The sequence below is a fragment of the Sabethes cyaneus genome, chromosome 1, assembly GCF_943734655.1.
Source record: "Sabethes cyaneus chromosome 1, idSabCyanKW18_F2, whole genome shotgun sequence".
NCBI classification, from domain to species: Eukaryota; Metazoa; Arthropoda; class Insecta; order Diptera; family Culicidae; genus Sabethes; species Sabethes cyaneus.
Genome location: NC_071353.1, coordinates 98,528,641 through 98,547,063, shown reverse-complemented (window position 1 = coordinate 98,547,063; position 18,423 = coordinate 98,528,641). Strand labels below are relative to the sequence as shown.

The following is an 18,423-nucleotide window of genomic DNA, read 5'->3' as shown; positions in this document are numbered from 1 at the left end:
CAAATTTTATTTTCGTTGGGAATATTTTGCTAGTAAACGTTAAATTACATATACTCTGTACCCTCGGGGATCAACTTATGGCGTTGAAGCCAACACTCCTAGATGCAACTTTTTCATGAACGATAATCGTCTTTAGTTAGGACAACCGATTGTTTTATAAGAAACCCTTCTTGATGCACCATATGGTATTGCACACCGTATTGAACTTCAGTGTTTCCGGCAACACCGTTTTTGAACTCCGAAAACATTAACCTGCTTTTAACGCACTATTCATCCGAAAATATCTCGTATAAACGTATTTCTTTGTTTGTAAGTTACGTGGACGGCAACAAAAATTTCTGCTTAAAAACTGTTTTTCGTAATTTCAGTTTCAAATTTGTTCATTCACATCTGTGGTTAGTTTAGTATTTGAGCACTAATTTTAAATCGTTTTCCAATCGCAGAATATGGCGGAATTTTGAAAATTTGGACATGAAAAACGTTTTTTTCCTGGTTACGAAATATAAATATTTGTCTTGGCTTACAGATGACGGCGGATAATCATACCAGCCGATTCGGGTATTACTAGCGGAACTCGTGCTTCCTCTGGGCTTTAAAAGCAATTGTGGTAGAACAGACTAAGCCCCCGTACATTATACCCTGTACAAGATGCCCTGTACAAGAACCACCGGCCTCTCTAAGGGCATGAAACGTGGACAATGCTGGAGAAGGACCAGTGCAAGGAGTGTTTGAGAAAAAAACGATCACCAGCGACCTATGGGAGAAAGGGGTATGGAGGCAGAGAATGAATCATGAACTCGCGCAGCTCTACGGCAAACCCCAGGTAGCTAAAGCCGGACGGAGACGAAGGGCAGCGCATGTTGCAAGAATCCCGGACCCAGCTAAGATGGAGTATACTTTAAATTACACACAAAATAATCCACACGTTCTTTCCACGTGAAACATCACGTAAATTTCTTTACAGGGAGTTACGTGACTTTCAGTTGAACGTTATTGGAAAATACAATAACATCTATCTGCAAACTACGTGAAATTTACGTAAATAGTACGGGAAAAGTTGGATGGAAAATATTCATATAACTTTTCCCGTAATTTCGACGTGAAGAGTGTAGAGCAAGCTGACCGGGAGCACAGTGAGCATGATGGTTAGACTAAGTGAAGCGAGATTGGCGGCGAGTATACGAGGAATAGAAGGGTGGCAGCCCACAAACGAGTTAATTGGAGGAATTTTATTCGTATAAACTATGTCTAAAGACGGAAAGTCAAATAAATAAATATATAAATAAACCTATGCTTTGCTTAGAATTGAAGTGTTAGAAGAAAGAGCACCCAGAATAAGTTAACGTCAAATTAAAAATTTGTAATTATTCGAAGTAACAACCATTTCTAAAAAATGGAAAGTTTAAGCACCATTACTTGGTACCTACTGTTCGAAGGTGATATATCTCACCCACGCTTGATTAAAACCACCGCAAACTTTGAGAATCATTGTACAAACAGTTTTATTTTATGACTATATCCTACCAATTTTATTTAAAGTGGGATTTGTATTTGGTATAAAAGTTGGAGAAACAAAACAAAAATATTCATCCACAAACAAAAACTTCTGATTGCTCTTTCAATCGCTGTGCACTATTTTCTCCGGCGTAGGAGGTACACTACCGTTTCTTTCGGGTGTCGGTGTTGATCCTTGTAATTTTTTGAATGCAACTGGTATCTCTAATTCATCCGAATCCATTTCGTTTTCGGATAGTGACAGTGAGCCAGCGGGACGCCTCATTCGCAGTGACGAGCTCTTAGGGATCGTAGACGGCTCAGATGCATAACCATCGTAATAATCATCTTCACTCGAAGAATAGCATCGCTCCGGATATGTTTCGGGTACCTTACATACTATTTGTGCCAGATCAATGAAAGTGTAACTATATGAGGAAAAATAAAATAAACGTATATTGCAAATCTCAGAAAAGCGACAAATGCCTTACTCATTAAATGAATGCATCACTCTTTGAGGGACATCTCTCAGGCTCCACTGATTGAAACGAGATAAGCGACCGCATTTAGCCATGTTTTCGAAATAAGACTTGCCGTGTTCATATCCAACGTTTTTGATTTCATCAAAACTCCCGAAAGCCAATGTCGGACGAACGTATTCACAGTAATCACTCTTTTTTACTTCCTACAAAAAATAGATGAATGTTTGAGTATAGAACAAATTCTTACCGCCTGATTAGTACCTCCAGTTGTCGCACGCATGAAACATATGCTAGGCGGGACTGAATATCTGGTAGGTTTGGTACTTTAACAGGTGAGGTGAACGGGATCCAGCGTTTGTAGAGTAACCACCATCCGGACAGATCATCGCCATAGTCTGTGAGATCGGTGTCGTCTTGTGATCCAACATCGATTGCTATTATATGAGCGGCACCTTGAGCTCGCATTACATCCGCTGTTTGTGAGAGAATTTTGAGGTTACATATCCCACCAATTTGTTTGACGTTAAGAATGTTTTAGTGAATGTTTTACAAATAATTGTGCTGTAGATGAACGGATAATATTTAAATCTATACAGTGACACTCTAATGCAGCGTAGCCTTTAATATCCGCATTTTTACAAATAATTGATAATTTTCTGTAATATATTACGTATACTACACGTTTGATAATATTTTCATAAAATAGTTTTTTTTTATTTTAAAATATTCGTCGATAATAAAGGGCTTTCGAAAAAAATGCAATATAACAGTTAGCCACACCTAGTTATTTGTTACGTAATAACTGAAGCCGAAAAGTTTTTTGGCATAGTAACATGAACATAATAATTAAGTAGTTTAATTTGAAGTAGTTCGTTAAAAACCTTGGACGAAAAAAATGCCAAACATGTAGAGGAGGAGTAAACCGGTATTTTGTATTAGGTGCGCAACTAAGTTTCCACTGTTTGACAATTGATGGGCCCAGCACAATTTGCTTCTACAATTCAAAGAAAACGGGGACTGGAGTGCATCGAGAGCTCCAAGAACATAGCGAAGCTGGTGCTCTGAGTGAAACAACGTGCCACGATTGGTGTCGCCGCTTCGAAGATGATTTTTTTTGGTGTGCATGAAGCAAGGTCAAAAACCTTCGAAGACACATTGTACTATTGCTCGATGATGATCCATGCCGAACGCACCAAGAGCTTGCTTCAGAATTAGGAGTTACCCGATGATTCAGAAGCAAGGAACTTAGATTTATTATGATTTGAAGTCAAGGGACGTGAAGGAACAAACAAGAAAGATGATAAAACATGGACTCATTATAGCTCGGACCAAATATTTACACTGCATAGAACCAAGTTGGTGCCGTTTATTATGCTTTGAAACTGAACGAAACTATCATTGGGGAATTCAATTGACGCAATTGAGCCAAGCACTGCGCAAAAATGGTCGAACAGAGTTTACAAAAGTGATTCTAAAACACAGGGTGACAACGCAATTTGTGATTTTAATTTCTTGTTTTTTTTCCCAGTTTTTGGTTGTTTTTTGAACAATTGCTGATTTGGACTTTTGTTGAGTCCAGGGGCTTACGAAGCCTTGATGAGATGGAAATCAATAAACGATAAAAATGATATTTGCCTAATTTCTAACACGGCGATAACCATTATCGAGCGGGCACCAACCAGAGCGGTTAACAAAGCAATCCGTCAACGATACACCAAGCTGGAGAGGGCTGTTAAGAAATCTTGCAAACGAGACAGGAGAGCCAAGATCAACTATACAACTGAGAAGGGAAAAAGGATCGCTGTTAACGGACACATCCACCTATTGTAGACATTTTTTGTCGCTTTAGTGGTGTTAGGATAATGCGCCAAAGCCGCTCAAGGCCATTTACTGACCGACCGTACAGACCAGCTCAACCGTTGAACTGAACATTTAAACAACTCTTCCGAGTCTCCAACATCGTAGGCCTGCACAACCAGCAGTGCGCGATGCAGGCTTGTAGCCCACCCCCTCCCCCCTTTGAAATATGATTGAAATTTTTTTATATGCACATTTTTATCGTTAAGAACTACAATACATTAAACTACGATTGTCATTTAGAAATATTTCTTGCTACATAAGAATAACAATTTTCCGGGACATTTCGTATCGGAATGAAGAGAATCGTCATACCATTGTCGAAATACCGTCACATTCTGAAAATGTCACTATTTGATGAATTTTTTTGAGCAGGGTGGTGCAGCAGGTGAGCAGGGTTTGAAATGGAGAGAATTACTTGGAAGGAGCGTCAAACTAAGTTCTAGCTCTCTCAAGCTCCAGCCTAGCGCCTCCATGCAGGTCTATGTCAAATGATGACGATCGATGGCCTTACCTGGAAATTCTTCAAGTACATACTGGAGCAGCAAAGCTAGGAGGTGCGTACTTCAGCAACTGTACCTTAGGTAAGGGGCGGTTCACATAGCTTCTGTCTCTGAGCGAACGGCTGATTATGACATTCAGTATCTAGCAAGCTATACCTAATATGGCAGACTCATCAGCGGTAAGGTAATGTGGTATACCGAAACTTTCACCTACCACGAACAACGAAGAAGGAAATACAGGACGGATCAATCGGTATAGAACACGGCAAGGAACAAGGAAACGAGTAAAGGATAACGATAGGAAACTTGGTACCTAGAATGTTCGAACTCTCCATGAACCGGCATGAGCTGGCTTGCTTCTTCGAGAGCTGCATCTACTCGGAGTGGAGATTGCTGCTACACAGGAAGTTCAATGGCCAAATTCCGGAAAAAGGGAGTTCCGTACAGAAGATCCAACTGCAGGTCCGTAGATGCCCGTATGTGTGTTGAGAATTAAGGGCAAATGTTTCAACTACAGTCTAATCAACGTCTACGCACCGACAAACGATAAATCCGATGATACTAAGGACGAGTTCCACGACAGTTTTGAGAGGACCTATGCTGCCCATAAATGCATAACAGTCCCATCTGACTTTTCACCACTTTTGGGATAAACCTGGGAATCATCTTTAAATTAACTGTTCTTTCAATATTTCAAACAAAAAAGTTATGTTTGTTCCCAAGATGTTGAAAAAAATATCAAACTATGTCAGTCCCATATTCAGAGGTGGGCACCGCTAATCAGCTAACCGCTAACATTTTAGCTAGCGAGTAGCACGTTCGCTAGGTTTTAAATATGTTAGCGCTTCTATTACCTTCCGATAAACATAAGTACTACTAAATAAACTACCAGCCACTAATTTTTGAAAAGAATTTTTGGAAATAGTTCAACTAGCCATGAATGAACTATATTTGCTCGCGTCGCGAACAGCAGCGAGCAATTTTATCAATTTGTAAGAAACCGCACACTTATTTTTGTTATTATTTTCAAAAATTAGCGGCTAGTAGTTTATTTAGTGGCACTTTAACTTATCGAAAGCTAATGAAAGCGCTAACAGATTTCAAACCTAGCGAACGCACTACTCGCTGGCTAAAAGGTTAGCGGTTAGCTGATTAGCGGTGCCCACCTCTGCCCATATTCCAAATAAACGCATAACAGTCACAGTAGTGAAAATATATCTATAAGCATCTGTTTTTTGGAAATGTCTGGACCGATTCGACTGCAGCAACTACCAAACGGAAGATTTTATGGCCTAGAAGAACACTATTGATGAAAATTTGGTTCGGATGCCCGATTCCGAAGTTACGGTGGGAACAACTTCCGGAATATATGGGACTTGAACATAGAAGCACCTTGAATCACAACAAACCCATCATGTGACACCTATAGATACACGGATTTGCAAATCTAGACTATTGGTAGTCGTATAAAGAGTTCAAGGCGTCATTGGCCACATCTAAACATGTCCGTGAATGTTCCGGATACCTCTACGGGGATCAGTTTCTGAATTTAACTAAAATGCAACATGTGACATCTCTAATTCGGTTCTCGAAATAGCAAAACTAGTTTGAAATAGTTCTTTTTTTGTTATATATAGTGTCCAGGATCACATTGGTCATACTCGGGCACGTTCTAGGAGTGTTCCGGACACACAGGAAAGCGTCCAGCTTCTGAGTTAAACAATCTCCATCATGTGACCTCACTATAAACTCACGATAACAAATTACAATAAAAAGGAGAAAAGGCCAGGAAGAGATTTGAGCCAAAAAGGACATTTTGAGCAATTGAATTGAACGAGCACGTGAATTATTAAAACAACGACACGTGGTCTTGAAAATACTGCCTAGTCACCGACAACGCAAGGATCAAGGTATGCTGTGACTGTTATGCGTTTATTCTTGCTTATTCAAGCACAAATAAACGCATATCAGTAACTTCGGCAGTTTTTCTAAGTTTTGGAACAAATTTTAGGTCACTTGTGAACAAATTGCTTGTAAAAGTATTCTGTTATGTACGTTCAAGTGATTTTATGACGATTTGGACGATTTGCTTCCAAAATCGATTCAATATTAAAGAAAAATTCTTGTGGCTTTAACAGTGTTTTTCGTAGTTGCACGTTTTTGCAGATGTGACTGTCTTCCATTTATGGGCAGTATGGAGAGTGCCCAAAACATGACGTGAAAATCATCATCGGAGATGCAAATGCGCAGATCGGGATTCTTCTGTCCAGTCATTGGAAGACATAGTCTTCATCTGTCGACCAATGATAACGGTCTGAGGCTCATAAATTTTGCCACGACCACAGGAATGGCCGGCCATCTGTAGCACCTACTTTCTACGTTTGAATACTCGGAAACACACCTGGAGAAATCCAAATGGAGACTCTAGCTCTCAGATCGACACTTTTCGGATGTCATCGATGTACGGTCTTTTCGGGGACCAAATATCGACTGTGGCTACTATTTCGTAGTGTGTAAGATTCGCGCAAGGCTGTCGAATACGGTGAGGGCTCGCACTGAGAGGACGCTGCATTTCTTCAACATCCAGCGGTTGACGGCAGATGGCGTGGCAGTATAGTACGCCAGGAAGCTTGATCAACCAATCGCAGAACAGCAGGTAGAAGGAGAAGATATAAATGGCCTGTGAAAGAACATCCATGGTGCCATCGAAACAGCTACGAGAGAGGTGGTAAGCACGACGCATGGAAGACAGCGTAACAGATGGTTTGATTTCGGATGCCAGAGAGTGACAGTTGAAAAAACCAAGCCATTAGTCGTATGTCCACTGCGGTAACGCGTCAAAACAGAGACAGGTACAGATAGACCAGAGCTGCCGAACAAAGAACCTATCGTCTAAGAAATGCGAGTACGAAGAGCACGTGCTCGCCGGCACAGAGGAGCGATACGCCACCAACGATACACGGAGTTTCTACAAAACGATGAGATGCAGGAATTTTACCGTGCCTGTGATGTGCAATGATAATGCTGGCAACCTGCTTACTGACAAAACGGCGGTAGCAGCCAGGTGGAAAGAGCACTTCCAGACACTGTTGAATGGACAGGTAAACGTGGAGATGGGCAGAGACAGGATAAGAATTGTAAGCTGGCTAAGCTGTGGAGCCACAAACACAGGAGGAGGTTAAGAAGGCAATCTGTTCTAATATTTTTTTCCAGTGGAGCGTAAGCTATTTGTTGTTTCGGGGATGAACATTCAGTTGATATGGCAACACGATATAGAGAAACTTCTTATTTTGTAAAACGTAGTAAAGAAATATAGACATGACAATTTACAGTCCATTGATTTTTATTTTGACCACGGAATTCGGGAAACATTTGGTCCTGTTCGAGCCGGATGTGAATCCGCGGATGTGTAGAAACGGTTCTGAGTGATCGCGTGTGAGTGTGTGAGTGATCGCCAGTGAGGTGAAATCGGTGTTCTGATTCTGGAAGAAATCAGCAGACGCCAGCCACAGGGGCAGGCGAATATTGTGAATTATACAAATTCGAACGGATCTCGTTAGCAGAAATGACCGATGAACATGCGAAGCAGCAAAGGGTAACCGAAAATGAAAAGAAGTTGATGGAGATACCAAGTAACAGTCAATCAAGCGCAAGAGTTTTCGGGAAGCCTTCTCTAGTGGTGCCTTCATTGTTATTGCAGCAATCACCCTTGCCGACCTTTGATGGTCGGTATGAAAACTGGTATAAATTCAAAGCTATGTGTTGGTGTTTCTCCCGCTACTGAGCATCACTATTTATACAAGGCATTAGTCGGTAAGGCCGCAGGTGCTATTGATTAGCAGACACTTAACGATAATAATTATGAGGGCGCGTGGCGGATTTTAACGAAAAGATTTAATGAAGAGATTTGAAAATCTTCGCATGGTTGTTCAAGAACATGTAACACAGGTACTCAATTTGAAGCCAATGTCTATGGGGACACATTTTTAATTGCGAGGCTTATTGAACGTAGTAGAGAAACGACTTGAATCTCTTGCGTTTAAAAATGGAAGACAAGTTGTCCGAGACAATAGTGATAAATTTGATCATTTCGAAAGTTGACCCAGACACTAGAAAGGAAAGGAATCTACACTAGTGCATGGAGTTTTACCGGTTTATAACAGCACGATTGATTTTCTCCGTAATCATTGTTATATGCTGGAAAGATGTGAGGATCCGTCTATCACAAGAACTTGGAAATTTGCGCCTTCTAGGAACAGTTCATCCACGGCAGCAATCAAAATACATACAGTCCCTATATAAGGCGGTTGTTTGTTGTGTAATAAAGAACATGCAATTGAAATATGTGATGCTTTCCGGAACTTAACAGTAAACAGTCGTTATGTTAAGATGAAACAGTACTGAATCCAAACATGGCCGGAACAATGGCGCCCATATGAGGTCATATCCTCACATGGGCGCCATTTTTCCGGCCATGTTTGGATTCAGTGCCGTTTCACCTTAAGGCAAAGCAGCTCGGTCTTTGTTTTGCGTGCCTAAAGAGGGGACATCGTACTGCAAATTGCAAGGTTGATTCCGTCAGGTTATGTGAATGTCAAAAGAAACACCATCCACTGATGCACAGCGAGGAGAAGCCGCCAAAGTTAGAAACAGCTTCAAACAATGCTGAGATAGGACAACCAGCTGAACGCTCTGGAGTTATGGAGTCATCCAGAATCGTTGCTAAGTGTGAGATAACAAATTCGACTGTTTCGGCACAAAAACAAATATTGTTGGCGACAGGGGTTGTTGATATCATTGATTGCTGTGGAGTGTCGCATTCGTGCCGCGCTCTGTTAGATTCCGGAGCAATGACGAACTTCATGTCGCAAAGAATGAGTGATTTACTAACCCTTTCTAAGGAATGTGTGAATATTCCTATAGTTGGAGTCAATGGAATACGAACAACAGCAAATTTCAGAATTAATGCTATGGTGAAATCCAGAACGTCGGATTATATGTTTTCTCTTGACTCTTTAATCGTACCACGTGTCACTGGCGCACTACCAGTTACGAAGATAGAACTGGCCCATCCCTGAACAGTTGAAATTAACCGATCCGAAATTCTTCCGATCGAATCGAGTTGATATGTTAATCGGAGTAGAAGTGTTTTACGATTTGATGAAGGCCGGAAGGATTCAAATATCGAACGAACTCCCATTTGTGCAGGAAAGCCTGCTAGGATGGTTGGTGGCTGGGTAAGTGAATACTGATCGTAACGTTACCAGTGTTAAGGTTTTCAAGGCGACAGTTGACAGTCGTGTTGATGATGAACTTAATATTCTTTTGGAAAGGTTCTGGGCCATCGATGAACAAGAGACAGCATCGCCGAACGATGCTTGTAAAAGACATTTCCAAGAAACGTATTCCAGAGGAAAGGATGGTAGATATATCGTCCAGCTTCCATTTCGACTTGATACTGATCAGCTGGGAAACTCCAGAAGTCAGGCAGAGAGAAGATTAAAGGCATTGGAGAATAGACTTGAAAGGTGTCCTGAAATGGAAAGGATATATTCAGAATTTATTCATGAATACATTGACCTTAACCATGCAAGAGTATTAAACCCCAACGATGTAAATCTGAATGATGGATATTACATATCGCATCATTGTGTTTTGAAGCCTGATAATTCAACGACGAAGTTACGAGTGGTATTTGATACGTCGGCGAAAACCACAACTGATTTATCATTAAATGACATTCTCATGGATGCACCGACTATTCAAATATCTTTGTTTGAAATTATTTTACAATGGCGGTTGCATAAATTTGTATTCACTGCGGATATTCAGCGCATGTATAGACAGATAGCAGTAAACGATGCTCATACCAAGTTCTAGAGATGTTTGTGGAGGGATGAAAAACGCAGCCGTTTATGAACTTTGAATTATTATGAGTTACGTATGGAATCGGTCTAGCTGGATTGTTGGCAACGCGATCTCTTAGTCAGCTGGCAAAAGATGAGCGAGATAATTTTCCTGAAGCAAGTGTTGTCGTTTTACGACGATGTGCTTTCAGACGCCAATACGCTGAAGGAGGCAAGACAGTTACGTGAGAGCTTACAGTTGCTGTTGCTTAAGGGCGGTTTCAAGTTGTCTAAATGGTGTACCAACCACCCACCATTGCAGGACCAGCAGCAGAAGACCGTGAAACGCTGCTTAGTTTCGAGAACGATATTGATGGGATAATAAAGACGCGCGGGTTGCTGTGGGATCCAGTAAGCGATGACCTTTTGATCAAGGTTAATTCAGTAGCTAAGTTAGATGTACCAACGAAGCGAGAGATACTCTCAGAAATCGCAAGGTGGTTCGATCCACTCGGTATTTTAGGTCCAATTAATGTAATAGCTAAGATGATTATGCAGCAGTTTTGGCGGAAAAATCTAGATTAGGATGATTCGATTCCAGATGACGAATTTGCAGTTTGGCACAGATTGAGAGCTGAGTTGTGTAGCATCAGTGAAATTAGCATTCCGGGACGTGTAACTGTGGACAATCCAGTCAAATTTAAGCTGCATGGCTTCTCAGAAGCTTCGTCTAGAGCAGCGTTTCCCAAATGGGGGTTCGCCAAAAATTTAGTTCGCTGCAGAATGGTATAGGGAAATTCGTCAGGGGGTTCGCGGACCAAAAAAAGGTTGGGAACCGCTGGTCTAGAGCATATGAATGTTGCATATATTTGAAGACTGTAACCGCTGAGGGCATAACTGAAATATGGCTTCTGTGTGGAAAATCGAGAGTTAAAGGAGTCTGAAAGAAAGGAAAAGGAAGGCGTATCGCCGGCTGAATTGACAATTCCAAGATTAGAACTGTGTGCTGCAAATTTATTGGCTAGACAAATTAAAATAGTGCGCGAAACCATAGATGTCGATTTAAATCGAATCATCCTTTGGTCGGATTTTTAAACAGTGCTTTGTTGGTTAAAGAAGGTCAAACCAGAACATTCCGTCATTTTGCGAAACCGTGTAACTGAAATACTATCGTTGAATCCCAATGTTGAGTGGAAGTATGTGAACACTAAAGAAAACTCAGCAGACCTTGTATCGCGCGGAGTGCAACAGATTGAGTTAATGCGCAGCCACCTGTGGTGGAGGGTTCCAGATTATTTATACGCTATGAGTGAAGAACTGTTAAGTGAAGAGCATGGTGTTGAAGAAACCAGTGTTATCGTTGGAACAATAGTTGCCGTTGAAGATAAGAATGATCAATATGAAGTGATTTTGAGGCATAGTAATTTCAGACAGTTGCAAAGAATATTTGCCTATGTGTGCCGATTCATTTATAATTGCCGTGCAAGAAAATGTGGCTACGAAAAAAGATCTAGACAAAGAGGAGTTGCTGATTGGTGTGATGCAATTTATTGTATGGTGCGAGTTGTTCAACACGTTGCGTAAAAATCCACAAGGTAACCCAGTCAATCCATTTTTTGATACCAGTGAGAGATTACTGAGAGTCGGTGGGCGAATTAAATACTCCGATCTTCCAAGGGATCAAAAGCACCCGATGATTTTACCTGAGCGAAATCACTTTACTGATATTGTTATTCAAGCGTTACATCAAGAAGAATTGCATACCGGATTAAATGGCATGATGGCGAAGGTAAGAAGGCAGTTCTGGCTGGTCAACCCTAAACGCACCATTAATCGAGTCCTAAAACGTTGTGTAAACTGTTTTCGTATGAAACCTACAAGCGTACAATCGTTTATGGGAGATCTGCCCAGTGTTCGAGTGACCATTGCTGACCCTTTTTCTCGAACTGATGTCGATTATGCAGGACCATTGTTGATTAAACAAGGTAGAGCAAGAGGTCCAATTAAGGCATACGTAAGCGTGTTCGTGTGTATGTGTACTAAGGCCATTCATTTGGAATTAGTGCCTTCCTTGACCGCAGAAGGATTTCTCGGAGTGTTGCATCATTTCGTTGGACGTCGGGGAAACGTTTCCGACATATATTCAGAAAATGGCACAAATTTCGTTGGAACCAGGCGGGAGTTAGATGAATTGCTGCAGTTGTTGGGATCCCAGATGCTAGAAAAAAAAGGTGACGGCATGCTGTCAGCCACGTGGAATAAATTGGCACTTCCTACCACCTAAAGCTTCCCATCAGAATGGACTTTGGGAGACAGATGTTAAAGCAATGAAAACACATCTGTATAAGACTTTAAACGAGGCGTATTTGACATACGAAGAAATGTAGGGTAAGAACCCCACAATTCGCCCCCACCCCAGAATTCGCCCTCCCATTGGTATTCCCGTGATTAAACTCAATATATAGTTGAAAGATAAGTTGTTAGTTTAATTTATATTCAATTTAACTCAGTTTTCAGTTATTTGAATAGAATTCGTTGTGTTGTTTTATGTATTTTAATGATTTAATGTGGTTTGAAAAATAGGTATTGTATTTAAGACGCGATTTTTCCATTTTCAAGAACGAGCACGAAAAATAAAATTGAGGAAAAGTAATGGAAAATCGTATCTCTTTGCACTTTTTTCGCATCAATTTGGTTATATCTGTTTCAAATTTCATAATTGTGCTTTTATTTTAATATTTTATCGCAATTCTGCTGAAAATAGAACATAAATGCACTGGGCGAAAACTGGGTATTGTAAATCATATGAGTTCCAAAATTCGCCCGGGTCGAATCTGTATATACTTAGCCGAACTTAGTGCGTGAACCAGTTTTCGCCCTCATCTATCAAATATATGCAAATATGCCACACATAAGCAAAAGCAAGTCACAACCGATTAGTTTGTTCGCTGATTTATGTTTATCAAAATGGTGAGTAAAAGTATCGACTAAATAATATTTTGATGCAGAAAGCATATCATATTCATTTGAATTCATCTAACAAACGCTAAACATGGGCTAATGGGGTTTAGCGACATGTTGAATTAGCAATAATCGGCATCGAAATTGATAATAAGATTAAAACCGCACGAATTAATAAGACGCGCATAATATTCTTAAAAATCACAATTTTTCTTGTCATGAGAATAAATCTGACTATTGGAAAATCACACGAAAAATCCGTCTACTATTTTAAAACATATAAGCGCTATAAAATTGTTGTCATGGATAAAACTTTGAAAAGTATTTAATGTGGAATGCAGACAACAAAGAAATAATCGTGGTGATAAAATAGAATATTTCGATAATATCATGAAAACTCTAATATCTTAGCATTACAAACCCGGTCTAACCAAAATTGCTAGTTAAGAATTCCAAGTTATGTCCAAAAATATCCTAGTTGAGTAGGTAAGATGGGTATGCTTACCAGTTACCAGGAATATTTAATACAGTAAACCGGCATACCCATTTATAGACAGTAATTTACTAAACAATTTTTTTTCTTCAACTTTTTATTGACTATATAGCAGTTAAGCTTAGTTATTTCTTGGGGAAGAAGTTAGGTTGTGGACTCGAGTCTCACCTTCGATTAGTCAATATATATAGCCCAATATCAAGATTTTCCAGTTCATCTAATTTTTTATTGTTCACAGTAAACATTTACTCTTTCCCAAAAAATTACTAAACATTGATATAAGTAATCATTAAGGTTATTTAAACTATTAAAATAAAAATTGTACCATTCTGTAGGCACTGATATCCCACATATCAATAGTGAAAATGAATTCAGCAAAGGACCAGAAAAAGCACCAACAGGACCATTCATTTTAAATATCTTTGACGAGTGGCAAAAGCCTTATTTCACTGCAATGAAAATAAACATTTAGTAAAAACCCACCTTCTCTGTGTTTTTTAGTTTTACTGAATCAGGTATCAGGAGGTGATGATGATCAGTTTATTTCAATTTAGATTTATATTTAACGAATTCCTGATACAAATTGATTGCCATATTAAGCACTGGATAGACATAATCTTAAAGTTAAATAATAGTAACAACAATTCTAACAAAAAAATTGAGGTTATTTGGGAAATTTGCAACAAATAACAAGTGGGCGAAATCTGGGTCACATGGGGGACGAATTTTGGATCGCTATGGGCGAAATGTGGTACTAGAGGTTCCTGCACAAAATTGGGTTTTTTGCTATCAAATTTCAATTTTCGGGATTCCGAATAGCCAAAATAGATAGAATATTAATATATAGTCCTACTTGTCTGAGTTCAGGGCTGATTTTATAATAATATGGCGATTTATTCATTTTACAGCATAAAAACCTGATAAAAGGGGCGAATTCTGGGGTCGTTACCCTATATAGTTTTCATCCAAATAGAGGCAATATTGAACTCGCGGCCACTAGTGGAACAAAGCAATGATCCGACAGATTACAGGGCGCTTACCCCTGTTCATTTCTTAGTCGGGCGAGAGTCGACGGCCATTGCTGAGCCATCTTATATTGATTTAAAGGAATCGACGCTCTCCAGGTATCAGATAATTCAACTGCGGAAGCAATCATTTTGGCGAAAATCGTCCACCGAATACATCACTGGATTGCAAAAACGTAGCAAGTGGTACAAGCGTCCGGATCTTTTACGCAACAGACTTCTTGTACTATTGAAGGAGGAAAACCTGCCACCGAAATCACGGAAATTGGGAAGAATTGTCGATCTGCACCCCGGTAAGGATGGAATAGCCCGAGTAGTGACCATAAGAACCAGTGGAGGTGATTACAAGCGACCAACTACTCAGACTGCAGTACTACCTATACGTGATGATGAATAGAGCCAGCCGGCTCCTGGGGGAGTATGTTTTGATATTTTTTTTCCAGTGCAGCGTAAGCTATTTGTTATGTATTTGTTATTTTTCGGGGATGGACATTCAGTTGATATGGCAACACGATATAGAGAAACTTCTTACTTTGTAAAACGTAGTAAAGAAATATAGACGTGAAAATTTAAAGTCCATTGATTTTTATTTTGATCACGGAATTCGGGAAACACGATCAGTGTGCTGAAAAATGGTAAGGCTGCTGAGAAGGACGGTATCCCGGCTGAACTTCCAAAAGCGGGAAACAAATGGCTGTACGAAGCAATCCACCGAATCATTGTCAGGATCTGGGAAGAAGAACAAATGTCAGAGGAGTGGTTAAATGGCCTCATTCGTCCAATTTGTAAAAAGGGGCATCGACTCGAGTGTAAAAACTATTGAAAATATTGCTCATATCTGCCTATAAGGTGTTCTCCAGTATCCTGTCCTGCAGACTGAGACCGTTAGCGAAGTTAGCTCGTCTACGAAGGGGCGAGTACCAAGCTGGTTTTCGTGAGGGTCGCTCCACAACGGATCAGATGTTTACCCTGCGTCAGTTACTAGACAAGTTTCGGGAGTACAACTTCAGACACATCATCTATTTGTGGATTTTAAGGCGGCGTACAATTCAGTCAAACGGAATGAGCTGTGGCAGATAATGCTAGAACATGGTTTTCCGACGAAACTAGTTACGCTGATTCGTGCGACGCTGGATGGGTCCAAATCATGCGTTAGAATAGCGGGTGAGACCTCAGCCGCTTTCGTGACGTTGGATAGACTGAAGCAAGGGTAAGCACTCTCTAACCTGCTATTAAACATCGCCTTGGAAGGTGATTCCGAAGACTTACTTACTTATGTGTCCATGGCCGCCGGTTCGGCAGAATAAAGGGATGAAATCAGAGATCTTCACTGCTGACGGTTACCCACCATGGCTTTAACCTGTCGCAAAGACAGGTTCTCGTCTACAGCCCGGATGTCGTTGGCTAAGCTGCGTCGCCATGAGTCTCTGGGTCTGCCTCTTCTACGCTGTGCTTGTGGATTCCAGTCGAGTGCTTCTCTGCAGACCTCGTTCGCTCCTTTCCTCAAGGTGTATCCGATCCACTTCCACCGACGTTCACGAATTTCTGTGGCTGTTGGTGACACCGACGCTGGAGTTGTTATGCCACCAGGCACGAATGATATATCGCAGGCACCGGTTAATGAATACCTGCAGTTTTTGCGTTGTCTCCGCTGAGACGCACCACATTTCGCAGGCATACAGCAGTACGGATTTAACGTTTGAATTAAAGATTCGGATTTTCGTACGTAGTGATCTAGTTTGAGCGCCAAATGTTTCGCAGTCCTGCAAAGGCACCCCTGGCCTTCCTGATCCGTGTGGCTATATCAGTCTTGGTACCACCATCGGGCGTTGTCTGGCTACCAAGATATTGAAATTGAAACGCGTCTACCTGCTCAACTACTGTGAAGTTGGTGGAATTGTCAGTGTTCACTACCATAGACTTAGTTTTTGCTACATTGACTGAGACCTGCTGCCTGGGAGCTCTCGGAGAGGTCATCTAACTTGCTCTGCATATCGTTTCGGCGTTGTGCGAGTAAGACAACGTCGTCGGCTAGGTCGAGGTCATTTAGCTGCTCCATCGTTAGAGCATTCCAAGGCAATCCCCGATTTGGTCTACTGTCAATTGCTCCAACTAATATCTCATCCATAACGATGAGAAACAAAAGCGGTGATAAAATGCAGCCCCGTTTCACGCCAGCAGTAACCCTTATGGGGTCTGACAAGACGCCGTCGTACAAAATGAAAACGCCTTGTACTGAGCCTCGATGAGATGGGCTAGCCTATCTGGAACTTCTCCACGCCTAAGTACGCCCAGATGTTTTCGTGGTTGAGTCGGTCGGTTGAGTGCAATCCGAAGAGCAAACATGAAAAGGAATGGAACTATCATCACGAAATCTCACATGCTTCTTGGCTTTACGGATGACGTCGATATCATCGGAATCAACCGTTTAGCAGTGGCAGAGGCCTTCAGACCTTTTAAAACAGAAGCGGAGAGATTAGGCTTACCATTAATACCGCCAAAACGAAGTACATGATTGCTGGCAAGGAACATGGGAGACCAAGTGGTGTTGGTACCGAGGTGGAGTTAGATGGGGAATGATATGAAGGAGTGGAGAAATTTATATACCTTGGTACACTTGTGACATGTGACTTTACGGACATGAATCATGGATGCTAAAGGAAGCTGATCGATGAGTGCTTGGGGGTTTTGGGCGTATAATTCTGCAATCCATACTAGGTGGCAAAATGCAAAATGGAGTGTGGCGCAGACGCATGAATCACGAGCTGTACTAAGAATACAAATATGCTGATATAGTGAAGATAGTACAATGTGGCAGGCTGCGGTGGGCTAGGCACGTGACCAAAATGCCCGACGAAAGAGTAACCAAAACTATTTTCAGCAGAGAACCAGGAATAGGCCGTAGACTCAGCGGCAGTCCGCACCCGATGAGTATGCGTTGTCGAAGACAATGCACGTTCAGCTGGTGTTCGTGGGACGCACTAAGGCATAGATAAGTTACTTATAAGCTAGTTTATTTTGTCGACGCTTTCTGTAGAAAGACAATCTACTGGAAACCGCTGGGCAATGCAGAAGAGGCAGACCTAGCTATATTTAGACTATTGTTAAGAACCTCTCCTGGTGACAGGAAAAAGCCGGACTAGATGACTGTCGATAGCTGAGGAACCTTCCCAAAATTGCAACACCCAAGGATACTACTTTCGAGCTTCGTTGGCCCTCCGGCGAAACAGGGGGTTGGTGTAGCAGGCTTTGCAAGCCGTCACCACGAAAAATATTAAAGCATGGAACGAAGAACAAATATATTCTTACTGGAACAATCGGAATAGACCCACGCGACGAAAAAGGACTATGGATTGGAAACTCGGGACGTGGAACTGCCGATCTCTCAACTTCCAAGGGAGCACTCGAGTGCTCTCCGACGTATTGAAGAGCCGCAAGTTCGACGTCGTAGCGCTGCAGGAGGTGTGCTGGAAGAGCTCAACGGTACGTACGTTCAGAGATGGACATACCATCTACCAGAGCTGCGGCAACACACACGAGCTGGGTACAGCTTTCATAGTGATGGGCGAGATGCGGAAACGGGTGATTGGGTGGTGGCCAATCAATCCTCGAATGTGCAGGTTGAGAATCAAGGGCCGATTCTTCAACATAAGCATCATCAACGTGCACAGCCCTCACCTCAGAAGTACCGATGACGACAAGGATGAATTCTACGCGCAGTTGGAGAGTGAATACGACCGCTGCCCAAAACATGATATCAAG

The 18,423-nt window shown here is 41.4% G+C and overlaps 1 protein-coding gene across 2 annotated transcripts in view; it reads right to left on the bottom strand.

Annotated features, from left to right (window-relative positions):
• Nucleotides 1–1,502: 1,502 nt before the first annotated feature.
• LOC128739589 (neuropathy target esterase sws) overlaps nucleotides 1,503–18,423 on the bottom strand; it is a 46,391-nt gene continuing 29,470 nt past the window's right edge. For both annotated transcript variants that reach the window (XM_053835086.1, XM_053835093.1), the window contains exons 11-13: nucleotides 2,238–2,449; nucleotides 1,986–2,179; nucleotides 1,503–1,922 (exon numbers count right to left, since the gene is read on the bottom strand). In XM_053835086.1, the coding sequence (XP_053691061.1) occupies nucleotides 1,619–1,922; nucleotides 1,986–2,179; nucleotides 2,238–2,449 (710 nt within the window). In that variant the 3' untranslated portion in view covers nucleotides 1,503–1,618. The remainder of the gene's footprint in view (nucleotides 1,923–1,985; nucleotides 2,180–2,237; nucleotides 2,450–18,423) is intronic.